The sequence below is a fragment of the Thalassophryne amazonica genome, chromosome 3, assembly GCF_902500255.1.
Source record: "Thalassophryne amazonica chromosome 3, fThaAma1.1, whole genome shotgun sequence".
Taxonomy (NCBI): Eukaryota; Metazoa; Chordata; class Actinopteri; order Batrachoidiformes; family Batrachoididae; genus Thalassophryne; species Thalassophryne amazonica.
In genome coordinates, this window is record NC_047105.1 from 9,984,521 (window position 1) to 10,012,132 (window position 27,612).

A 27,612-nucleotide genomic window follows, 5' to 3' on the forward strand; every position below is an offset into this window, starting at 1 on the left:
GGGTGTTTTGATAGAAAGGACATTAAACCCTTCAAAAACACTCCAGACGTGCTGAAAATGAGGAACAGGCACAGGGTGACCATGGGAATTTTAAATAAATGATTTTAATGAAACACTGCAGTGGTCACTAAAATTTAAGAAAGGAACCAGTTGAAAGTTTAAAAGATTTTTTGATTATTACGTCCTTGGCGGACGTAATAAAATCATCAGTGTTTATTTATTTATTTGTCTGTCTGCCTGCTACATCTACTGCACAGCTTTTGATGAAATTTGCACCACAGATAGATATTAGGACATGGAAGACTCAGGATTCTGGCTCAGGATTTCACTTTACATAGCCTTTGAAGGATTATGTCAAAACTATTTCATAGATTTGATTAGATTAGATAGAACTTTATTGATCCCTTGGGAAGATTCCTTCAGGGAAATTGAGGTTGCAAGCAGCGTTGTATAGCAGCACACAGGGTAAGAAGCACACAGAGTATCCAAAGTGCAAGTAAAAAGAAAAACAGTTTGCAAATATAAATATATAAATACACAAATATAAATGCCGGACATACTGATCAATTTACTGTCTACTACTATTCCTCCTCACCAAATTTGCACCACAGATCAATATTAAGGCATGAAAGACTCCACTGAGTTTTGGAGGTGATCCAGATCCGGATTGACAGACATCCGAAATCTCAGATTGCTTTTGTTTTTATTTGTCATCACAAGCTGCTGTACTCAGCAACAGTAACCGCGGGTGTGAAGACACTGAGTGACCACTGGGGAAGATAGCGAGAGTGTGTGCTAAGCTTTGTCTAAAAATGGATTTGTTAACCTCTCATAGAGCACAAACCTCCGCCAACACTAGTTTCCAATTCCACAAATTTTCAAGGTCAAAGTCCTGTTAGAAGTGACTTTTCATAAGCTAAAATAGGTTGTGATCAAATGTCAGTTTATGCACTTGAATCAAAGTTTTTTGTGGTTGTGGTTGTCAGGTTTTTTTTAAACCAACTTTTTTGGATTCTGAGTTCTTTTTCAGATAATTTTCACAGAACACTGGTTATCTCTGCTATGCACAATTTGTCGTTGCTTTTTGACAAACAGGCATAAAATTGGAACCTCCATCCAATTTTGGTGGTGTAGGTAAATCCATAACAGAAAAATGAGAGTGATTGAGGCACTTTTGATTGAGATATAATGTCAAATGTACACCAAATGGGCTTTTCAATATTAAATTCAAATTTACGCAAAATCCACAAACCGGATCAGATCCAGATCAAACTTTGTCAAGTGATAGTGAGTGCCAGTCTGCACCTCACTTTCAAATATGAGAGTGATTGGGGCATGTTTGATTAAGATATAATGTAAAATATACATTAAATGCAGTTTTCAATGTTAAATTTAAATGGTCACAAAATCTGGAATCCAGATCAGATCCAGATAAAACTTTGCCAGCCAATAAAGCATACCATCCTACATAAAACTCTTAAATATGAAAGCAATCAGATCTTTTCTGACAGAGCTATGAATTTTTGAAAGTTCATTCAATGTTGTAGACGGGATTTTTTTCAATTTTCCAAGATTTTTTCTGACTTTGACCTTGAAAACTGAATCACTTGTTGCCTATCAGGATATGAATCCTCTGTAAAAGTTTAATAATGATATACAGTCTATTCACAAACAGAGACAAACGGGTGAAAACATAACCTCCGCCCAACTTCACTGACGGAGGTAAAAATTTCTTGATGTTACCCCAGTGGCCTCGACTTTCACCCAAATTAAACCTAAAGGGTAATTTAAGGGTCACCCTCCATCCATGGGTGACTCTTTAACTACGGGCACTATTGGCCTTGTAAATGTAATTTCCACCACACCATTGCCTTACAATATAAAGCGCCTTGGGGCAACTGTTTGTTGTGATTTGGCGCTATATACATGTGCTCTGATGTCACTGTTTATCTCCATAGAAACTACCCAAACAATCTTTCATACAAACTGTTTAAAGGGACATTACAGTGTTGTGGTGGAAATTACGGCAATAGTGTGGGACAACTACATTTTGTTTAAAAAAAATCACAACGGTTGTATGACATTGAATACCCCAATTATGTTTTGATTATTTTACTGATATTTTATTCAGAGATATTTTAAAACATTAGAAAAAACGTTTCTTTACCATTCATTTTTATCATTGAAGATCAAAAGTCTGGGTGTGGGACAAGCACAAAACAGCAGTATTTGCATATAATGATGCTGAAAAAGTCATCATAGACTACTAGAACAACTTTCTTAACACACTTTCATTGTAAAGATAACTATAAAAGTGTGAAATTTCCCCTTTTTTCTGTTTTTCATACAATATGATCAAAGGACATAAGTGCCCGTAGTCTAACAATCATCCCCATATCACCAGTTGGGTAGATATCCACTGAAGGACCTGGTAGAAGTAGGCCAGATATCACTTTGACCCCAATCACTGATCTTTGACAATTTTGACTTGGGAAATTCTACAACTCACCTTTATTTGTGTGCCATGTTTGGTTCAAACTGAAGTGGAAATTCAAATTTAGACCTTTGACCCAAATTATATTGACCCTATGACTGAGCTTTGATGTTACCTGAGCAATTCGAAGACATATATATATATATATATATATATATAACAGCATAAGGACCTAGAAGGCCAAAAAGATGTTCTGCAAGTTGTCATATGGTGTAGGTAAAAACAGGTTTACTGACGAACCTTTATTAAATGTTATGCTGAACAAGTTAAAGAAAAAACCTAACAGTTTTCCACAAGTATGACGTTTCAGTTACACTTAAAGCTTAAACCAAATGGCGTCAAAACCAACGGTATTTAAATCAACACTGAATATAAATGTCCACATTTCAGCTGTAAATGGTGGGAGATGGTCAACCGTAATATAATATGCAAATCAGTTGGTGTGGTCCTTTGCTTTTATTTTGGTAAAACTGACAGAAGTGGATCATTGGGTACAGACAGGTGTCAAAATCCAAACCCTCACCCTTGTCGTGACACCTGGGTAATGGATCAAGCAGGGGATTGCCTGTTGGGGTGAAATACGGTGGGGATCTTGTATGCCCCGCGGCTGCTATGGTAGCCAAGAAGGCCCAACAGTAACCCTGAACACGAGACGACTAATGGAGCTCTGGTGAAACAAGAAGTCTTCAACGGCAGATCAGGCAGAGGAGGTGTTGGCTTGTAACCCAACAGCTGTGACAGCAACAGATCCTCAGACCCCAGTCATCTGGGGTTTCCCAGCTATCGGACCAGGCGTGTGTTTACCAGTGTGCAACCAATCATCCTTGGCACTGAGGGATTGCCATGATGACCGGGTACAGCCAGACACAGTCAGTCTTCTCTGTCTCACTGGGTCTGCTATTTCAGATGCGTCTAGACCAGGTTCATTTCCAGGTCCAGTTGTATCATCAAACCTACATCCTACAATCGTACATAGATTCTGGATAACGGAACAATTGCTTGGTGTACAACATTTTCACGCAATGATACAACAGTTGTAACCCACCTCTGACACACCTGGCCTTGCTCTCCTTCAACATGTCTACCTGTCTTATCTCCATCATATCAGGTCTGTCCTTCAGCAGTCATATTGTCTAAATTTAAAGTTTTCGACTGAAACATCGAGACCATCTTTGTCCAACAGTCGGACAGTGTCCACTGGCACCCTGCAGGATGCCAGCGCCCGTGGCAGTCATCATTATCCCGAGCACCCACAGATCCAGTACAGAAATTTGATTTGCAATCCATTGGAACCCTCCTCATTTATCCAGAACTGGCACTCAGTCTGTAGCAACTTATGCAACACTGAATATATTTATATATTTAATTTTTCAAAAAACACACAATGAATTTTACACACATTTGCTAATGGAACCTGGAGCTACATATTAAAATGGTGCAAAAATGTTCAAAGCAAATTCTCATTTCACACGGCTCCTGTATTGGTAAATGATTCTGACTCAAGGTGACGCACAAACACTCATTTTCTCTGAATATGAACTGCAACACTTTAGTTGTTAATAATAATGATAAAGTATCATTAATGATAAAGTTATTTAATTTTCTTCCTTGCACTTTTAGTGTGTTGACTCTCCGGGATCTTGAGGTTGGGCTGGTATCTACTACTATAAGCAACAGGTTGGTCATCGTCATGTCCCATGGTTCTTGAAATGGAGCAATAGATCCACCTAGTGGACATTTACCATTAATGCAGGTACAATAGAATTTCACCAACAGCTCTAATATATGAGGGACCAGAGACAGATAGGTCAGGGTGGAAGATTCACCTAAAGGCCATCCCCAGACTGTGAATTCAGCACAGAGCAACTGCAACATCGCGGGCATCTCTGTGCTGCTTCTAGTGGCACCAGCCCGCAACACAGCCTGAAGGAAATTCTGCAAACAAAGTGTATGAGTGACACGTGGGCAGAAGAACAAATCAGTACAGAATTCATTATGCATTATACAGATTTCCACAGAATCAACTACAGCGGCACTCTGTGTAACTTGGCGCATTCATTTTTTTTTTTTTGCTAGCAAACAGCTGCACTTTAGCTTTAAGTTAGCATGTTAACACAGGAGCTAAGGTAGCTTTATCTCACTGCCATAAAAGACAGAACATAGCAATGTGAACAGATTTTCAAACAATGTATTTTGGAAAATAAACTTATTTAGGCAATCAACAGTAGATTTTTAAAACAAAAACATGTACAACAAATATAATTTCTTCAAAATTGTGTCAGAATGTATACTTGTGATACTGTCAGCTAAATGCTAAAATTCTGTGGGTTTTGTTTCATTATTTGCTGTGCTTTTGAGGAACCACTTAAAAATTTTTAAATAGTACAGCAACGTCAAATGTCCACATCCTTTACCAGATAAATTAAGCCACTGTAGGATTACAGATGTAGAGTTTTAAAGACATTTAGCATGATGCAACCCTGCTAAGATGCTAGCAAGTACTGGAAAAGCAGACTGCCAGTGAATGTTATATAGAACATATATAGAATTTTATACTCAATTTCATTATAATGAAATTGAGTATAAAATTTAATCATTTAATTGGTTTATAGCAAATAAGTGGTACACTTTAGATAATTTTTTTTTGTCATGGCAGGTAGGGCTGGTGATAAACCCACAAGTGAACTATGTTATAGTTTAAGGGGGGTTGAAATGTCTCATAATCAAAGGAATAGTTTGCACCATGTGTGATGCTTAGTTATCATGTTATAACATATGTCACATCATACAATGGACATTGATCTTGTTTAACCTTTACTTTGGAGCCCAAGCATTCAACACTGTCAAAACTATTCAATTTAATCCTATTAGCACAACCAATAATCTGCACCACTTAAAAATAAATAAATAAATCAAAATTGGAGCAATTTAAACTTTTGACCCCTGTACAATCACCATTCTTACTGTTTTTCCCCATAACTCCATAATATTCTGTCACAGATAGTCCAAACTATACCTTTTTGGAATCTTTGTGATCAGACAAATGATGTGGTATAGTTTTCAATATGAGTGGAGCATTTTTACATTTTGACCCCGTGTAATTCTTCAGTTGACCCCTACAGTTGTATGCAGGGTCAATGAGCGTACCAATTTCGTGATCCAATAATTAGTGTTAAATGTATTCAAATCAATAAAATTGCAAGGGTGCCCAAATGTATGCACCTGCCTAATTTTGTTTAAATTATTATTGCACACTTTCTGTAAATCCTATAAACTTCATTTCACTTCTCAAATATAACTGTTGGCTGTATATTTAACTGAAATTGCTGATCCAAACAACCAATGAAGGAAAGGAAAATCATGGAAATCATCAGGGGTGCCCAAACTTTCACATACAACTGCACCTGACTGCCTACTGAAAATTTATGTGGCTAATGTGCTTTTACAAAAGAGTAATGTCTAAGGCAGGGGTGGGCAACTTGTTCCAGAAAGAGCCAAGACGGTGCAGGTTTTCTTTAATGAGTGAAATCACCTGGTGGAATCAGTGGCTGCAAAGAAAACCTGCACCCTCTTGGCCCTTTCCGGAACAAGTTTCCCACCCCTGGTCTAAAGAGTATTTGTGAAAAATTTGGTGCTTGTTTCTCCCTTTGAAAGACTCCTCTGTAAATATTCTGTTATCTGCTTCACTATTATCCAGCGACTCCTGGTGGATGTGAAGCTCTTCCCGTACCAAATCCAATGTAGTGTAAAATCCCTCCAGTATGTTCTGGGACCCAACTGAATTCAGCCAGCCCAACCCAAATGAAGCTCTTAACAGACTGTCCTCCCTCTGGTCACATTGCAAGTCAGAAAATATTGTGTCAGGGTGATCTGGGCCACTCCAAGCTATAATGTGAAGGTAGTCAAAGATGGTTTTACCCCGCTGAAGGCTCTGCCTCCAGCATAAGTGAGACTGAGACGGCTCATTTATGTGGAAGGAAGAAGTCATTAATACGGTTTATGCGCTGAACACCACTGGTGCTTCTGTGGTGTGAAATGGATGAGTCTACAACTCCCCTCGACGCAGGTGACTTTCCCAGTCGGTACCCATTTGCAGCTGGGTGGACTGGGACGATGCAAAGTGGTTTGTTGAAATCCACATAATGGTAGCCCGGTGTCTTATCCCACTGAGTGAGCAGAGAAGCAGTGTGTATATGGAAAATGATGCAGAAGATGGAGCTGAAAAGGAGGTTTTATGATGTGGTGAGGGAGGAGGTGCAGATGGTTGATTTGGTGTTGAACAGAAAGTCACGCTTTTTTTTTTTTTTTAATCAGGCTGTTGTTGAAAGTGTTATTAGGTATAGAATGTCTGCGTGGCTCAGTAATCTGTCAGTCAAAACTAAATCAGAACTGATGCGGCTGGTGTGCACGGCCCATTAAGAGTATCCATGATTACAGCAGATATTTGAGGAGGCGGTTATTAAACAGATGAGGAAAATAACCTCTGACCCCTCCCATGTTCTTGCTTCCATCTGGACGCCGCTACCGAGTTCCATCTAAAAACAGATAAACGGGTATAAAAATGCATTCCTCCCTACATCACATGAACATCCTGAACTCAAACCAAAGAGCAGGTCGCTAATGCGTCATTGTGAGTGTATTGTGTTGTCTGGGTCCGTCTTGTCTCATGTCTGTACTTGATTAGTGTATTTTATGTGGCTGGCTGTGTGTCCAAGACAAATTTCCACTTGGGGACAAAAAAAGAATCATGAATCTTGATGTGACAGAGGAAGATGGAGACTGATGACCTGCTGTGAGGAACAGAGCAGCAGAAAGAAGAGGAGCCTCTCAGATTAATCCCTGCAGTAAAACGTGACCTCTGCTTTGGAGGCATTGACTCACTTTGCGAACTCTTCACACTCCTCTTGCACGCTGTCCGAGGTCACGCTTCTGAAGAAGCCAATAGCAAAACGGCACCTGTGAAACGCTTTCATAAATTCAACCTGGTGATTGCCAATTATGAATTCCAAATGACCAACTATTACAAGTAAGCATGTGCATCGTGACATGAGCATTTTACAGATTTTAAATGAATCAACACCTTCAGCCAGTCAGATTCACTACGTTCTCTTCAAAATCACAAAGACGACACAAGACAAAAGAGGGTACTTGAAATTATTTATAATTCCAAAAGGTTGTGTAAGAGATTATTTTGATAAATACAAGCATTTGACAAAAACAAGAACTTATATAGATATACATACAAAAAAAAAAAAAAAATTCACAGCCACAAACAATATTGTCAAAAAAATAAGGGGGGGGGGGGCATGAAATTTTACATTTGCATATTTCAACTCTTGTTCACCACAAAATTCTGGCTGTAAAATAAGGTGGATAAATAATAATAAAAAATAGCTGAAGTTCTACACGATCAGTCAATGGAGCTATTTTTTATTTTTTTGCATTGCTGGAAAAAAATATGCACAAATTTCCACTTTGCACTTCAGGTGTAGCACCTCAAATTAAAACTACAACCCCTGGCAATAATTATGGAATCACCGGCCTCAGAGGATGTTCATTCAGTTGTTTAATTTTGTAGAAAAAAAGCAGATCACAGACATGACACAAAACTAAAGTCATTTCAAATGGCAACTTTCTGGCTTTAAGCAACACTATAAGAAATCAGGAAAAATAATTGTGGCAGTCAGTAACGGTTACTTTTTTAGACCAAGCAGAGGGAAAAAAAATATGGACTCACTCAATTCTGAGGAATAAATTATGGAATCACCCTGTAAATTTTCATCCCCAAAACTAACACCTGCATCAAATCAGATCTGCTCGTTAGTATGCATCTAAAAAGGAGTGATCACACCTTGGAGAGCTGTTGCACCAAGTGGACTGACATGAATCATGGCTCCAACACGAGAGATGTCAATTGAAATAAAGGAGAGGATTATCAAACTCTTAAAAGAGGGTAAATCATCACGCAATGTTGCAAAAGATGTTGGTTGTTCACAGTCAGCTGTGTCTAAACTCTGGACCAAATACAAACATGGGAAGGTTGTTAAAGGCAAACATACTGATAGACCAAGGAAGACATCAAAGTGTCAAGACAGAAAACTTAAAGCAATATGTCTCAAAAATCGAAAGTGCACAACAAAACAAATGAGGAACAAATGGGAGGAAACTGGAGTCAACGTCTGTGACCAAACTGTAAGAAACCGCCAAAAGGAAATGTGATTTACATACAGAAAAGCTAAACGAAAGCCATCATTAACACCTAATCAGAAAAAACAAGGTTACAATGGACTAAGGAAAAGCAATCGTGGACTGTGGATGACCGGATGAAAGTCATATTCAGTGATGAATCTTAAATCTGCATTGGGCAAGGTGATGATGCTGGAACTTTTGTTTGGTGCCGTTGCAATGAGATTTATAAAGATGACTGCCTGAAGAGAACATGTAAATTTCCACAGTCATTGATGATATGGGGCTGCATGTCAGGTAAAGGCACTGGGGAGATGGCTGTCATTACATCATCAATAAATGCACAAGTTTACATTGATATTTTGGACACTTTTCTTATCCCATCAATTGAAAGGATGTTTGGGGATGATGAAATCATTTTTCAAGATGATCATGCATCTTGCCATAGAGCAAAAACTGTGAAAACATTCCTTGCAAAAAGACATATAGGGTCAATGTCATGGCCTGCAAATAGTCCGGATCTTAATCCAATTGAAAATCTTTGGAAGTTTAAGAAAATGGTCCATGACAAGGCTCCAACCTGCAAAGCTGATCTGGCAACAGCAATCAGAGAAAGTTGGAGCCAGATTGATGAAGAGTACTGTTTGTCACTCAAGTCCATGCCTCAGAGACTGCAAGCTGTTATAAAAGCCAGAGGTGGTGCAACAAAATACTAGTGATGTGTTGGAGTGTTCTTTTGTTTTTCATGATTCCATAATTTTCTCCTCAGAATTGAGTGATTCCATATTTTTTTTCCCTCTGCTTGGTCTAAAAAAAAGTAACCGTTACTGACTGCCACAATTATTTTTCCTTATTTCTTAAAGTGTTGCTTAAAGCCAGAAAGTTGCCATTTGAAATGACTTTAGTTTTGTGTCATGTCTGTGATCTGCTTTTTTTTTTCTACAAAATTAAACAACTGAATGAACATCCTCCGAGGCCGGTGATTCCATAATTTTTGCCAGGGTTGTAAGTACTGAAGACACTGCTGCCCGAAGAAGAGCAAACCTGAATTCTTCCTCTTATGACTCAGTGTCTATGAAACTGGGAGGAATCAATGTAAGATTTTAGTAAGTTACTTTGAGGGTGGGGACTATATATATATATATATATATATATATATATATATATAAAGCTTAAACACTTTGTGTTTTAGCCATTGTAGCAACAGTAGTGTCTCCTGAATAAAGATGGAAAAAAAGACAGAAAAATGAACATCTTTTCTCTCTCACATACACACACAAAACCCCATCACATAAAAAAAAAAAAAATCAGTCATTTCATGTTTTCTCCCCTCTTGTAAGTCGTTAAGTCCAGACATGCAGCACTGTGCAAAACAAAGCATTTATTCCCAAACTTAAAAGAACATCGAGGCACACACTGAAAATCATCCGCAAACATCTTTAATCACAAAGTGTTTACATCCTACAGTGCATCCACAAAGAATTCACAGCGCTTGACTTTTTCTTTCTTTATGTTAAAACCTAATTCTGAAATGGATGAAATTCATTTTTATTCTCAAACTTCTACACACAATACCCCATAATGACAATACGAAAAAGATTTTTGGAAATTTCTTTAAACAACAAAACGACTAAGAAATCATATGTACATGTATTTGAATTTTTTGCCATGAAGCTCAAAATAAAGCTCAGGTGTATCATGTTTCCACTAATCATTCTTGAGATGTTTCTACAGCTTATTTGGAGTCCACCTGGGGTAAATTCAGTTGGCTGGACAGGATTTGGAGTCACACACCTGTCTGCATATAAGGTCCCACAGTTGACAGTGCATGTCAGAGCACAAACCAAGCATGAAGTCAAAGGAATTGTCTGTAGACCTTTGAGACAGGATTATCTCGAGGCACAAATCTGGGGAAGGGCACAGAAACATTTCTGATGCCTTGAAGGTCCCAATGAGCACAGTGGCCCCGAACATCCATAAATGGAATAAGTTCAGATCCACCAGGACTCTTCCTTGCGCTGGCTGCATGTCTAAACTGAGCATTCAGGGGAGAAGGGCCTTAGTCAGAGAGGTGACCAAGAACCTGACGGTCACTCTGTCAGAACTCCAGCATTCCTTTGTGGAGAAAAAAAAAAGAACCTTTCAGAAGGACAACCATCTGTACAGCTATCCACCAATCAGGTCTTTACTTTAGAGTGGCCAGCCTGAAGGTTGCCAAAAGGCACCTGAAGGACTCTCAGACCACAAGAAACAAAGTTCTCTGGTCGGATGAGAGAAAGATTGAACTCTTTGATGTGAATGTCACGTGTCATGTTTGGAGGAAACCAGGCACCATCCCTACAGTGAAGCATGGTGGTGGCAGCATCATGCTGTGAGGATGTTCTTCAGCAGCAGGAACTGGGAGACTAGTCAGGATTGAGGGAAAGATGAATGCAGCGACGTACAGAGACATTGTGGATGAAAACCTGCTCCAGAGCACTCGACCTCAGACTGGGGCAATGGTTCATCTTTCAGCAGGACAATGACTATAAACACACAGCCAAGATATTAGTGGCTTCAGGACAACTCCGTGAATGTCCTTGAGTGGTCCAGCCAGAGCTCAGACCTGAATCTGACTGAACATCTCTGGAGATCTGAAAATGTATGTGCACAGACACTCCCCATCCAACCTGATGGAGCTTGAGAGGTGCTGCAAAGAGGAATGGACAAAACTGCACAAAGATAGGCATGCTAAGATTGTGGCATCATATACAAGAAAACTTGAGACTGTAACTACTGCGAAAGGAACATCAACAAAGTACTGAGCAAAGGGTGTGAATACTTATGTACATGTGATTTCTTATGGGTTTTTTGTTATAATTTTGCATAAAAAAAATAATAAACTTTCATGTCATTCAGCTTTGTTTTTTTTTTTTGGAATAAGGATGTAACAAAATACAGAAAAAGTGAAGCGCTGTGAATACTTTCCAGGTGCACTGTAAAGCTCTTGGCAAAACCTAAGTGTACCAGCATTCATGGTAAATGTCCACCAGCTTGAGATATTGCTCCATTTCAAGAACCTTGATTGTAGTTTGCTGTGAAACACTGACCACATGATGCTTACTTATAGTAGTAGCAATATTATGGTGTTGTCACATGATGTCTTGAGTGAAGTAATTAGTTGCACATTTAAATATTTTGTTCGGTGGCAAATATCGCTCAATCCTTTGGTCTCCTGTGGATTTGGGGCTCTGATAGACAGATGTCACATTTGCACTGGCAACACAGAGAGATGCATTCAACAGAACAACTTTCCAAGTTTCAAGACATATGCGTGCTGGGGTCGCTGGATTTGAAGAGGTCTGAATGCAAATGTGTACAGAATCTGGAGAATCTGCCGGGTGCTGTAACGTCTAAATTTAAAACAAAAAAAAGTCTTTTTTTCTGTCTGACCTTGGCTAAATGAACAATTGCATGTTGCTCCATCAGGAACTGTCCTCACTCCACTCATGCAGAATACACACACTGCGCTGGAGCTTTGGCCACTCAGAAACGCAGTCTGAGCCACAGGATATAAACGCATGAGTATTATAAAAGTTATAAACAAGTAGATGATAAAATGGTAAACAAACGTGCAGCCATGAAGAAAGCGCTATACCTGATGTCTGCTCAATGTTTTGAGCATGCACAAAACTTTAGAATGGACTTGGCAAACATCAGCTGACAAGAAGTGCAATTAGCAAACAAGAAACGAGTTTTTGCATTACAAAAACATATCCAAAGTTCGCATCAGTTCCTCATACGTTCAGTCATGGTGTGACAGGCGCTTTATATTCAACTGTGTCAAATAAATTATTAATAATGCTATTTAATGCATGGCTTTATTTTATTGCATTAAAAACAATAAGTAGTTTTGGGTCATTTTAAATTTTATTACAAAATTGAAAGAATTATTTATTTTAGCTTAATGACACCTCATTGCCTACCTGCAGTACCTTCAGAGTACACCAGACTGATGCTGCCCACACTTTTGGAATTACTACAATGTGGATTTTGATCTGCCCCCCGGCATTAGCCTTGAAGCAAACTGTATCTTGTTAAATAAATTCTTCACTCAGTGTTGTAATTTTTTTTTCAGGTCATTAAAAAATTGATTACTGTTGGGTCATAACCCAGTGGATAGTTTTCTTTGAAGGATTTCATGTCGCACAGGTTTTTACACCGGATGCCCTTCCTGAAGCACCTCCAGACTAACATAGAATGGGGGCACCTTCTTGTTTTTTGAGGCAAGCACACCAACTGCTGCCACTGTGAAAAAAAACAAAAAACAAAAAGAAGTCCGTTTTAGAACTAAAAGGGCAGACACACACACTGTAAGCCAAGCACCCAGAAAAATATTTCACTTTGCTTCAAGATTTCCCCCATAATCATGCCTAAGATATTTGCACAGCACTACGTGTCAGTGCAATTTGTGAGGATTGAAATCAAAGAACGAGTGTAACGTCATTTCATTTAAGGGTAATTACATCTAAATCAGGTAAACGTTAAAAGAACTGCAACACTTTGTGCTTCTTCGTAGCCATAGTTAAAGCACCAGAAAGTTATCAGACCCACCAGCTCAAGCTGCAGTGCCACAAATCTGCTGCAAGCAGGTCATCCTCAAAGACCGAACAACTGTGCATGAAAGAGACTGGTGGAGGACGCCACCAAGGCACCCGTGGGGACTCTGGAAAAATTTACAAGCTTAAGCAGCTGTGACTGGAGAAGACGAGCATAAAATAAGTCCAGCCTGTTGCTTGCTAACACAACACACCCAAAGTTAAACCTGTGGGCTTGAGACCTGAAGATCCAACAAGGTACCAAAATTGCTCCCGATGTGTAATTTAGCACCTCAAACACAGTATGCATCAGATGGAAGAGTGTTACAGACGTCCATTATACATCAGTGGTAGTAAATCTTGTGATGGAATACCAGAATTAAAATGAGCACGAACCCATGTAACTGACTTTTTTTTAAGACCAATTTTCTCTCCATGAAGACATCAGACCTGAATTCATTTTCTTGAAGCGCATCATACTATTGTGTGATGTTTTCCATGTTTAAGGGACTGTGAAAAAGCCCCATAAACCAGTTGATGGCGCTATTCCACAGAGTGCCATTCCTTCCTGTTTAATCCTGAATAACATCACGGTGCCTTTTAAAGCATCATTGTAACTTCTTGATCCATCTTTGACAGTCTTGAATAAACTTGGTATATGCAGTAGCTACAGTCATCATCGGCACCGTATTTGAAATCGGGATCCAGGTTTTTTGCAAACACAAATGCAAAAAAAAAAAGTCCCATGTCAAAATATTTGGGAGTCCCTTAAGAATAAGGGATTGTACACATTACCAGAATTATAGTAGAGAAGCTTGAATCTTCAAATGGACTGGGTTGCTTGACGCGAGGACGTTTCGCTTTAAATCGCAGAAGCTTCCTCAGCTAAAATTCTTGCTGCTTGTCTGACTTGCTGCTTGTCTGGCTTCCTCAGTCTGACTTCTGTCTTGACTCTACAAGAGTCAAGACAGAAGTCAGACTGAGGAAGCTTCTGCTATTTGAAGCGAAACGTCCTTGCGTCAAGCAACCCAGTCCATTTGAAGATTCAAGCTTCTCTACTATGGAAACCACCTGGACAACAGAGCCTACACAGAAACATTACCAGAATTCCTCAAGTAGTCAGCTGTATTGGATACAAGGGTTAGGGTTAACCCTAACAATGCAAGCATGCGATGCAATGCGATCCATTGCGATTTCATCAGTCAATCAAATTTATGCAGACACACACACACACACACACACACACACACACACACACACACACACACACACACGCGCACAGCAAAACTTGCATGTAATGAATTTGGACTGACCAAATCTGTTATACAACCCCTAGCAATCACCGGTCTCGGAGGATGTTCATTGAGTTGTTTAATTTTGTAGAAAAAAAGCAGATCACAGACATGACACAAAACTAAAGTCATTTCAAATGGCAACTTTCTGGCTTTAAGAAACACTATAAGAAATCAGGAAAAATAACTGTGGCAGACTGTAACGGTTACTTTTTTAGACCAAGCAGAGGGAAAAAATATGGAATCACTCAATTCTGAGGAATAAATTATGGAATCATGAAAACAAAAGAACGCTCCAACACATCACTAGTATTTGTTGCACCACCCTCTGGCTTTTATAACAGCTTGCAGTCTCTGAGCATGACCTTAATGAGTGAAACAGTACTCTTCATCCAATCTGGCTCCAACTTCCTCTGATTGCTGTTGCCAGATCAGCTTTGCAGGTTGGAGCCTTGTCATGGACCATTTTCTTCAACTTCCAAAGATTTTCAATTGGATTAAGATCCGGACTATTTGCAGGCCATGACATTGACCCTATGTGTCTTTTTGAAGGATGTTTTCACAGTTTTTGCTCTATGGCAAGATGCATTATCCTCTGAAAAATGATATCATCCCCAACATCCTTTCAATTGATGGGATAAGAAAAGTGTCCAAAATATCAACGTAAACTTGTGCATTTATTGATGATGTAATGACAGCCATCTCCCCAGTGCCTTTACCTGACATGCAGCCCCATATCATCAATGACTGGAATGTACATGTTCTCTTCAGGCGTCATCTTATAAATCTCATTGGAATGGCACCAAACAAAAGTTCCAGCATCATCACCTTGCTCAATGCAGATCGAGATCATCACTGAATATGACTTTTCATCCAGTCATCCACAGTCCACGATTGCTTTTCCTTGAGCCACTGTAACCTTGTTTTTTTCTGTTTAGGTGTAATGATGCTTTTGTTTAGCTTTTCTGTATGGAAATCACATTTCCTTTAGGCGGTTTCTTACAGTTCGGTCACAGACGTTGACTCCAGTTTCTTCCCATTCGTTCCTCATTTGTTTTGTTGTGCATTTTCGATTTTTGAGACATATTGCTTTAAGTTTTCTGTCTTGACGCTTTGATGTCTTCCTTGGTCTACCAGTATGTTTGCCTTTAACAACCTTTCCATGTGTTTGTATTTGGTCCAGAGTTTAGACACAGCTGATCTGAACAACCAACATCTTCTGCAAACATGCACGATGATTTACTCTCTTAAGAGTTTGATAATCCTCTCCTTTGTTTCAACTGACATCTCTCGTGTTGGAGCCATGATTCATGTCAGTCCACTTGGTGCAACAGCTCTCCAAGGTGTGGTCACTCCTTTTTAGATGCATACTAACGATCAGATCTGATTTGATGCAGGTGTTAGTTTTGGGGATGAAAATTTACAGGTTGATTCCATAATTTATTCCTCAGAATTGAGTGATTCCATATTTTTTTCCCCTCTGCTTGGTCCTAAAAAAGTAACCGTTACTGACTGCCACAATTATTTTTCCTGATTCTTAGAGTGTTTCTTAAGCCAGAAAGTTGCCATTTTGAAATGACTTTAGTTTTGTGTCATGTCTGTGATCTGCTTTTTTCTACAAAATTAAACAACTGAATGAACATCCTCCGAGGTCGGTGATTCCATAATTATTGCCAGGGGTTGTATAAAACAGACAAAATCCGTGCAATGTATGTAATGCATTAGCTACAGTCAGGAGGCACTGAACAACCTACGGGCAATCCTGAATTGGGACCTGCTTCATTCAATAACCATGTCAAAACATCATCTCAAAGAAAAACAAAAAATGCCTACCTTAAATAAGCATTATGTGCATTAAAAGATTACATTTGAGTCACTCTTTTTTCTGTCTGCTGCGGAGTGGTACTTTAAAATCCTAAAGCCTGATTTATGCTTCTCCAACTCTATAATTCTGTGGCCATGCAAAGACAGTGACGTGTGAGTTAATCCTGAAGTTCTCCGTCGTGTCTGTATGCAATCTGCCGCAGGAACAATGACTTTCTGGATTAATTTGTCCCTCAATGAGCTGCTTTTATACAATCATTCAACCTCCAAACTAAAGGTAAGGCGCACAATTTTCTACCATGAATTGCAAGTCATTTGAGCATCTTTTTCAGACTCAGTGTGTTGAAGTTGGTCACATTTGTGTACTTTTATGCCAAATGTTTTTGACCATGATCAAAATGTAATTGGTGTGCGCACTGCAAAACTTCTAAAATATGATGAGAGAGGAAGGAGTGAAACCAGAAAAGTGAAAAACCACAGCCCTTTGCGGCCTCTGATTTAGAAGATGCGCTGGTTTGCAGTGACGTGGAGGGCTCTGATCTAAAGCCCTTTGGTTCACCACACCCAGGGATATGTGTGAACACCATTAACACCCTATTACAGTGAAGGCAACAAGCAGCATTTTGTTCATAATCACTGGCCGTGAATTGCAGCCTGCCTCATTTAGGCAGCGGGTCTGAGCACGGTCTGAAAAAAATAAACGGCTGGGCTTTTAATCACAGAAATACGGTACCCACTTTGGCGGCGAGTGCCAGTGATGAATTTCATTTCATACCTCTGTTACTGGGCATGTCCAGACTGCTCTGTGTGGTATGTGAGGGATTTTTAAAGAAAATGCATTTCTATTGGATGGGACATTTTGTCCAATGTGAGCAAAATCTGTTATATTAGGTGTTTATTACATGGAAAACCACACAATAGCATTGTAACTTTTGCTTTTGTCCACTGAGTGTGAATATCAGATTTGTATGACGACGGTTTAGGCGGGTTTTACTGTGTACATATGGATGTAACTGTATTTATGCTAAAGGGGATGCTAACTGTATAACAATTGTATTGGGTGATTCTTTAACTACGGGCACTATTGGCCTTGTAAATGTAATTTCCACCACACCATTGCCTTACAATATAAAGCGCCTTGGGGCAACTGTTTGTTGTGATTTGGTGCTATATACATGTGCTCTGATGTCACTGTTTATCTCCATAGAAACTACCCAAACAATCTTTCATACAAACTGTTTAGGGACATTACAATGTTGTGGTGGAAATTACGGCAATAGTGTGGAAACTACAGTTTGTTTAAAAAAATCACAACAGTTGTATGACATTGAATACCCCAATTATGTTTTGATTATTTTACTGATATTTTATTCAGAGATATTTTAAAACATTAGAAAAAATGTTTTTTTTTTTACCATTCATTTTTATCATTGAAGATCAAAAGTCTGGGTGTGGGACAAGCACAAAACGGCAATATCTGCATATAATGATGCTGAAAAAAGGTGAAAAAGTCATCAGACTACTAGAACAAATTTCTTGAAACACTTTAATTGTAAAGATAACTATAAAAGTGTGAAATTTCCCCTTTTTTCTGTTTTTCATACAATATGATCAAAGGACATAAGTGCCCGTAGTCTAAGAATCACCCATTTATGCTAAAGGGGATTTTGGCACATCTTTAATTGTGGTTCCTTTGTAGATGTGACTGATCTTAAAAATGTTGCTCAGTAATGTCCACGCTGCTGAAGTAACAGCAGGCGCTGCACACAGCCACAGTGTTATTGAATAGTAACGGGTGCCGAATACTTTGTGATTCTGTATCAAGAGGAATTCCTCCATCAGCGCCATCGTAGTGCAGTCAGAACTATGTTGTCAGTGCCATCATCTTTTATCGTGTCCTGGGGTTCAGGCTGCGTTCCTGCTCTCACACCAATGATGCTGCTAAGAGTCTTTGAGCATGTTGATACGTGCAAAGATCTTGAGCGCGGGTCCCAACTTAATGTTCATGGTGCTCATGAGGTGGTCCTCCTTTAAGAGGAGCAAAGCCTGACCGTCGATCTCCTGAGAGCGAAACTCGTCTGCTATCTCCTGACAACCTGGATCGAGAAAATAAAGATCACACAAAGGAAAACCAACTCTGGATGTAACGCTGGCTTCTCCGTTTAAGTTACCAACCTGGTAATGAACAGATGAACTCATAAACCTCTTCTACGTTCCACTTGGTGGGGTCGTTTGGCGTGAAACGCTGACAAATCGATGGTGCGTCCCTGCCAGCACAGCCCTCCTGCTCAGATGCCCTGCTGGGCTGCCGGTGGATGGGGAGCTGAACGGGAGCCGGAGCAAGAGCCAGAGGCCCTGAGCTGGCTGCAGACAGCGGTGACGGCAACTCTTCGTAGCTGGACATGTCGGAGCACGGGCTGGACTCTTCCTGGCTGGGTTGTGAGGGGTGGGGCGATGAGAGCGAACCCCCCTGAGTCTGCTGTGGTGAATGGGACACCTTCTGGAAAGAGGACAGTTCAGCATTTTTCCAAATTAATGGCTCATTAGTTAAGCCCTGCAGGGACATTGTGTTGGCCACAGAAAATATCAAGAGGCAGTTAGTAAGATTTGTACCGTACAATGGCTTAAAATGACCCTAATATGCCTGCAGGGATGTGAAAGGGTTGTTGGCTCAATCCCAATGCCTGGGCAAGAACGATTATCCCCCCTGGCTTATAAAACGCACTTGACTGGTAGACATGAAGCAAGAACACCTCCCACTGATTTTAGACTTCTGGCTCAAACAAAAATATGCTCTTTGTGTTAATAACGGCACTAAAGGTAACTGGATTTACCAATTTAAAACACAAACAAAAACAGGGAATGCCTGTCGCAGGCTGAATCAAAGCAGCAGATACACAGCATCATGGCTCTAATCACAGCGCCAACTTCACAAGTGACATCGGAACAGCTTGTTATATTGGAAAGCACTGGAGACAGCCATGCACCTGCCCTAACTGTCTCTGATCCACCCACTGCTAATTAAGTCAGGGCAGCTCAACCAATCAGGATTGAAGAAACATCACCCTCAACTAATCAGGTGTGGCTACAACAGGTAGATCTGGAAAACATAGAGGGAAGGTGACCTTCAAGAGCAGGGTTAGTGACTGCTGCTTTCGTGACCGAGTGAATTAATATTTGTTTTTAAAAGACCTCCTGACCTATGCTATCCTGCTGTTAGACTTGTATAATATAACCTCGTTAACAAAGTGGGGGGAAAAAGTGCTGTGCGCATCTACTGCTGACACAGAGGTGAACTGATGACAAATTTCACAGGTTATAATTTCATTATGCTAATGCTTCCATTTCTAAACATTTGTATTCATGAGCTTCAAGGCTAACATGAGAAATAATCTCACTACTGGTGTGTAATGACATTTAGTGTCAAAGACAGTTCATCAGAACTTATTAAAACTGCTGAGGTGAACAGTGAAACATCTTCACGGTCAAAACTGAAAAAATCTCTTCTTTAAGATAAGTTTCACACGAGGCACAATGACTCACCGACCCTTTGCCCTTCCCACTTCTCAGCAATAACGGTTGAAATAATGAAGTGTGTAATAACCCGTTAAAAGGCAGCTGAAGATTGTCAAGCAGTGACGGCAGAGTCTGTGCATGCGTTTCTGGATGTGTCATACCTGCTTCTTTGCCTCCACACTGGGACGACCCTGAGCTCTTCTATGCCACCGGCTTGTTGATTTCGTCCTGTCAGGGTGGAAAAGGCCCACTCGTTTTGTGCAGCCCACATTGTACCTGTTGACAGAAGCCCACCATGTACATTTTCTTTAATATAACTGGAGGAACATCAGTAACTGTATGTGAACTTATTAGTGGGTGTTACATTCAAAAATCCTTATGGAGGACATGTTTTAAACATCTGGCAACATACCACTATATATGCAATTAAAAATAAAGACGAAAAAAAAAATTCTAACTGGCAACAAATGAAAGTTCAGGTTGCCGCTGTGTGTTGTCATTTGACCAATGTGAACAGACAGTTGCTTGCCTTTCATTTGCCACTGGGGGGAGTACAGTACCAGACAGCAAATGGAAAAGCCCCAGAAGAAGCAATAGGGCATTTTCAGCCTGTTTGCGCAGCATCTTATTTTTCTTGATGTTTGATGGAAAGATCTATCTCCTTGACTTTTCCTTCCTGCTATGAACCAGCAAAAAGTTTTTTTTTTTTTTTAATAAATCATTTATACCACCTACTACTATGACTACAAACTACAAAAGTCAACCTGGCTTACCTTTTTGCACAAACCACTGAGCAGAATCTTTTAGAGGCCTTGAATGTGTAAGCAAAGTCCACCCAGCCACAGTACTCGCAGGTCAGCTTTGGAATCTGCTCTTGTTCGTTTTCTGCAGAAGATAAATATGAACAGCGACATTCTGTTTTTGCGGTGTTTCTATCATGGAAGATAATACTATAAATACACTGGGAAAGAAATTTGCATAATCTGTAAACAGATGGTTAGAGGTGAAAGTAAGCGTGAGTGAATCAATAAGGACAGAGCTGCACAAATCAATCCGGCTTTAGACAAAACCATGTTGTCGACATACAGGGTTCCTATACATTTTCATTTCAAAAATTCCAGACTTGTTCCAAACTGAATGTTCAAACTTCAGAGATTTCACCATACGAATAACTACTCATTTCTTTAAATAAATTATTTCAACATCCAACAGCAAACATGTACTCTGTGACACATTGTGGCACATGACCATATAATATGTCAAGTTATGGCATATCATAATATTTAGTAGAGCCCAAAATCTGTATCAGCAGCCCCGGTTAAGTAGGCTACTCGACACTTACAAATCAATTAAAGTGTTTTCACATCACCTCACGAACCTGGAAGTTGGCCATCTCTGACATATCGATGTTTTAACCACTCCATTAGCCCTTTTCTTTACCAGCTTCTATTTTTTAGCACTGTAACGCTATCATAGTGAATCATTTCACATCGACAGCTAAACTTGTAGATTAACCGTCGTACTTCACTCGACGATTTTCACGGGCATAACACCCCTTGCGAATGCTGTTGCTAATAACACCCCCAATAAGCGAGAGTTTTGTTTACTTCCGAGTTGGTCGTTGTCACAAACTATCCAGCCTTTGTTTCATTAACATTACGGACACATACAAACTGACGAATGATGTACTTGGCTCTTAGCCTAGCAGTTCTTCTACATACATAAAGCACTTCCATCAAGCCTTTTAGGGCACACAACGCTGCTCAGCGCAACAGCGACACCCGGTAACTAATGTGAGAACTGTTGTGTCGGCTGCTGCAACCATGGGCAAAAGCGGAGGAAGCTCTCCTTTTGGAGGAATACAAGTGACGTAGGGGTGCTCGAGTGTTCCATGACGTGGTGGTACATGATAGCTGCCATTTTTAGGTAAGACACTGAAGTTCTGTGACTAAAATAAGATTAGCCGCCTCTGTACCAAGCTAAAAACTTTAGTCTGGTAACGTGAAACTTTAGCCAACTAAGTGCTTTGTGCATGAACTAGTGTCAAAAAATTAGTCAACTAAGTGAGTTTATAAAACTAAACAAGATTAGACTGCTTTATGAACCCAGGCCCAAGTATTGAAAATGTGAGTCTGAAAGCCCAGGACTGAGGGCCAAAATTCAGTATATAAAGGAAGTATTCAAGTGTGCTGCAGTGTGCTAAGAAAGATGGCAAATGTCATGAAAGCAAAATGTGTCCAAAATTATATAGTTTTATATTTGAAAAGGGCAATTTAAATAAAAGGAAATCCATGACACTGCAGGTCTATTGAAATGAAACTGATGTTGGATCTATACTCAACAAAAATATAAACGCAACACTTCTGGTTTTGCTCCCATTTTGTATGAGATGAACTCAAAGATCTAAAACTTTTTCCCACATACACAATATCACCATTTCCCTCAAATATTGTTCACAAACCAGTCTAAATCTGTGATTGTGAGCACTTCTCCTTTGCTGAGCTAATCCATCCCACCTCACAGGTGTGCCATATCAAGATGCTGATTAGACACCATGATTAGTGCACAGGTGTGCCTTAGACTGTCCACAATAAAAGGCCACTCTGAAAGGTGCAGTTTTATTTTTGCATGTTTGGGATGCTCTGGACCGGCGTATATGACAGCGTGTACCAGTTCCTGCCAATATCCAGCAACTTCGCACAGCCATTGAAGAGGAGTGGACCAACATTCCACAGGCCACAATTGACAACCTGATCAACTCTATGCGAAGGAGATGTGTTGCACTGCATGAGGCAAATTGTGGTCACACCAGATACTGACTGGTATCCCCCCCCAATAAAATAAAACTGCACCTTTCAGAGTGGCCTTTTATTGTGGACAGTCTAAGGCACACCTGTGCACTAATCATGGTGTCTAATCAGCATCTTGATACGGCACACCTGTGAGGTGGGATGGATTATCTCAGCAAAGGAGAAGTGCTCACTATCACAGATTTAGACTGGTTTGTGAACAATATTGAGGGAAATGGTGATATTGTGTATGTGGAAAAAGTTTTAGATCTTTGAGTTCATCTCATACAAAATGGGAGCAAAACCAAAAGTGTTGCGTTCATATTTTTGTTGAGTGTAGTTATTCTTTTAAAAGTGGCTACGTAGTCAGGAACCGATCATGCAGCCTATATGCCACATATGGCTATTTAGCTGGTATTTAGCCAAATTGTGAGTTGGTGCATATTTATAAGGGCAATCACTCAAAATTGTAAAATATTATTGGGTTATTATTCACTATCTTATATCCTAATTATCAATGCAACACAAACGGAGCATCACTTCACACGGAAAGATTGGTGTACTGTTTTGCTTTCGGATGCAATCACCAAAGGAGTTGCGAAAAGTGCCGTTTTTTTGTTGTTTTTTTTTTTGGTTTCCAGTGGAGAAGGGAAGACAAGGCAAATGAGAGAGGTCGTATCGGTAAGTGTTAGCCTACACACCGCGACAGAGTAGCTGTGTTCTCTCACCTGTACAACTGCCTCGACATGTTTGCACTCCGGGTTATAAACAAACTGCAACATGTCCGCTTTCCGCCAGTGTCACTCTTTCACTTTGTTTGCTGTGTAATTTGCCCAAAAACTCAGAGAAAGTGCCATGTTTCTGTTGGGGACATATAAGGCTGTCCCCGGATGTAGTATTATTGCGTCATATTTTAACCCTTTAGTGCCCAACCTCAAAAGAGACTGCGCTGCTCAGTACCTCTTTATATCTCCATGTTTGTTTGTTACAAGACAGGAGTGCCCCCTGTCCTGTCTTAACACCATACACTTACTATTGTTACCCGAGTGTGGGGTTTGACCATTATTTACCATTTCACTCAATATAATATGGACCGTATAATATCCAAATAATATAATGAATAATAATCCAATAATTTGACAATTTTGACCGAGTTCCCTAATAAATATGCATTTTTTTATTTATTTCTAAGTATTTATTAATAAATAAAAAAATAAATAAATATGCACCAATTCACAATGTGAAATTATAACATACCATACCTCTATTATGTTTACTGGCTAAATAGCCATATGCTGGTGTTGCTGACTGAACGCCTCACGCAAAAAAATTGGTCCGCCCCTCCTTCACTCTCGCATGCGCCACCATCTCGGAGCATCAGCAGCGATTCAGTATCCACGACCAGTCATCTATCTCAGCAACATATATCTGAAGCTTTTGTACAACAATCATTTCCATATAAATTCAGCATTATTTCATAATAAAAGACAGGGGACCGATCAGAGTGCCACAGGAGCATGTAGGAGTCTGACTCTTTACACTCAAAGCAATCAAAGGGAACCATCAGATGACAAAGTAAAACCTCTTAAATCATTCTAAAGTCAGTTTAAACAAGGCGATCATCTGAATCTCTGCCAACGCTCCAAAATGGTTCATGCACAGTGAAGGCAGGGATGACCATGCGGTGTGCGACACCAGCATATAGGCAGCATGACAAGTAACCAGCTAAATTAAAGGTTTCAAACTGATTCCAGAAAAGGCTAAGAGGGTGCATGTTTTCTTTGCAACCACCCACTCCACCAGGTGATTTCACCGATTAACTGATTCCATCTGCTCAAAGTGATGGTAATCAGTGAAATCACCCGGTGGAGTGGGTGGTCGCAACGAAATCCTGCACCCTCTCGGCCCTTTGAGACCTCTGCACTAGTTACCGGTTATGCAGCCACTTCCTATTCCTTTTGCGTGTTCAGAATTAGCTGGAAATTTGGTAAAGTGAAGCAGAACAAATAAATAACTCCAAATTTGCAACTATTTTTAACTAATGTAAGAGCCACAACTTGAGCCAATTTAAAAATGATGCACACTTCGTATTTCAGTAATTTGTTATATTTCATGTCATCTGTTATATATTAGTCATAAATAATGTTTACAATGTTAAAAACACTTTTGATGTACATAGCGTTTGCTGCTGTGTTGAAAACTCTACGTACAGTAGCTTTAATGTGTGAGCAGCAGAGAGCTACGTTAGACACGAACACTGGGAGACAGACTAAATGTAAACTTTCAGAATTTTTATTTTTTTGGATTACAGCTCATCATTCACACTGGATGAGTTTACTCTGCTTATTATTTATTTATTCTTTGATTAGTCTTGTGACATGTCTCCGCAGATGTGCTGCTCCAGACCACCTTAATTGTTTTGTTAGTTAGTTTTACATACTTTTATTTGATATTGTGTCATAAAGCATCACTCTACACAGATTAAAATCATCGTAGGCAGTGACACAATTCGGTGATAAGTAATGTAATGTAATAGTAAGTGGTGTCTTCTTAAACGCGCAGTGATGAAACAAATTTGGTTCAGTACACGTTGGCTTTTAGGTTCCTAGTTTGTAATTTTAAAAAGTTAATCATTTCCATTTATTCTTACAAAGTTTCTGGATAGAGGGATGCATGCTACTTTACTGTTCCATGTTGTCCACCCTAGTGGTCTTTACAGATGTCTGCTCAAACACACAGCAGGTTGTCCCCACCTCCTGCAGAAAGGAGACAGAGGACCAGACAGCAGCGAGCAGAATCAAACAAAATGGAAGCTTACTTAAAAAAATAAATAAATAAAAAATCTTGAACGTTTTGAATGTGTGGGGCATCCGTTTCGGGATTCATGCAACTGTGCATTGCACAGTCTGATGCACAGTCTGCGTACATTTTACATATTGCATCCAGCCTGGAAACTGGTTACATGCATCCAAGCTTTTGTAGTTTTTCCAACTCCTCCAATGTATAGGGGCTTGGTGAAAATAAGTCGCAATGTCATGTATTTAACACTAGGCAGTGAACTCACTCCCTGCTGCAAATGATGACATTTCATGCCGATCTTTACCACCAATTACTTTCATCTTTATCTCTACTTAGTCCATCTCAGGGCTGTGTGAAGTTTCGCAACGCTTTTGCGAACTTTCACCCTGTGAGACAGTACAAGGTGTGCTTCTGTGAAGTCTTGTTTACTCAGCAATGCTTCCGAGATGGCCAAACATCTCAGTCACGCACATGTTGTTGTCCATTCGGCTGCACCCGTTTTTTTGTTCGTGGATACAGCCAACGCACATAACGCCAGTGAAAAAAAACACTATTGGAAACCTACATGAACACACTACACAGCCTGTCCAGATTCAACACAGAACCAAAATCACATTACTGCCTGTCTTCACTTGGCAAAATACAACATTATTTCTCAGGTCCAAACATTTCCTCTGAATTTTAGGCTAAATTTTAATGCACAACATAGTGGCAAAAGTCTGGAAACAAATATTTCTCCATACCCTAATTTCCTTTTCCCCCATAGTTATTCACACGTGGAAATGAGTAAAATCTAATTCCACACCTTTTCATGCTTTTCCACACTGCATAAAGAACCCTGGTTATACCTGGCTGGTTCATGTCCTCGGGCTCAGAGTCAGTAGTGTTTGCTGGGTTGCTGACCGGAGTTTTGTCAGGGTCTGAGGACAGCTGATGGTCCAGCTTCTTTGGACTGTTGATAAGAATAGGCAGCCGCTCCACCTGGTGACAGATTGAAGAAGCGAGAGCTTTAATACTATCACATAAAACTAGATACCAAGAGGAAATTCCATGTCAAATCAACAGATTTTTAGCAAATTCTCCAAAATAAACAGAATAAATACCAAGACACATGAGGAACAGAAGAACATGGCTACATAAACAAAATCATAACAACCAAGGAAATGGCCAGAGCAGTTTGTCACCCCTCCAAGTCTGCTCTGCTTGAGGTTTCTTCCTCAAAACCCACCCGAGGTAGTTTTTTCCCTTGCCACGGTTGCCCATGTACCTGCTCAAGGTGGGTGAGCAACATTAGCTTGTATCCTTATGACACGTCTTGAGGTGACTTATGTTGTGATTTGGAGCTATATAATAAACTAAATTAATTAAAATTAAGGAAGAAAACCCAACCAAGGAGGAAGAAAAAAAAACAAAAAACACCTAAAATGGTGAAATCTATGTTTTGTTTCGCTCAAGACACAAACTTCAAAATTGTGCATTTAACTAAAATGTGTTCTTTCCAATGGCTTGATTGTTTTTAGGGTACACTTTATTATATGCACTTGAAATATATTTTTTCCATTTTAATGCCCCATAAAGCAGCCATTTTGATTTCTTTGAGACATGCACCCAACTGCTACAAAAAGAACTAGATACAAACTTTAAAGATATGACGTGTTTCAGTATGAAAGTTTAGTGGTCTCCAAAGCATGATGGAATTTTCAAATAAGGTTTTCCACAAGTCACAGTTCAGCAAATACAAATTAAGCATGAACAGTTCCAAAGTAATGACTTATGGAACTACGCTTTTTAAAACAACACCCATACTTTGGTTTTTCATTGCAATGTTGTGAGATTTTCTTTTGAGTAAGGACCCCAGGAATATTAACAACTGCTGAGGCAAAAGTTAATGGGGATCCTAATAAATAACCAAATTTGTTTAAGTCATGAGCACTTTAACAAAGCCTCCACATCTCAGAACCTAAAGAAAATACAAGACAAATATTTGACATACAAGTTAACACAATGACAGTATTTATGACATATGAAGCAAATCCAACCGTGTCAGCCTGGAAAGTTTCTAAGTCTGTTGATTCAATATGGAATGACCCAACATTGACTAACATAACTCGTGGTGCACACATTCTATGAAGTTA

General features: G+C 39.6%; 1 protein-coding gene across 2 annotated transcripts in view; it reads right to left on the bottom strand.

Annotated features, from left to right (window-relative positions):
* Positions 1–18,021: 18,021 nt before the first annotated feature.
* The window catches only part of phc2b (polyhomeotic homolog 2b (Drosophila)), an 83,217-nt gene continuing 73,626 nt past the window's right edge, over positions 18,022–27,612 (bottom strand). The window contains exons 11-16 of one of the 2 annotated variants that reach the window (XR_004559415.1): positions 26,326–26,458; positions 20,663–20,774; positions 20,051–20,165; positions 18,549–18,873; positions 18,213–18,469; positions 18,022–18,162 (exon numbers count right to left, since the gene is read on the bottom strand). Coding sequence is in view for 1 of the 2 variants with exons in the window: in XM_034165757.1 (XP_034021648.1) it covers positions 18,315–18,469; positions 18,549–18,873; positions 20,051–20,165; positions 20,663–20,774; positions 26,326–26,458 (840 nt within the window). In the remaining variant the exon portion in view is untranslated. Of the gene's footprint in view, positions 18,470–18,548; positions 18,874–20,050; positions 20,166–20,662; positions 20,775–26,325; positions 26,459–27,612 lie in introns of both variants that reach the window. The other variant, XM_034165757.1, reaches the window with a different exon arrangement.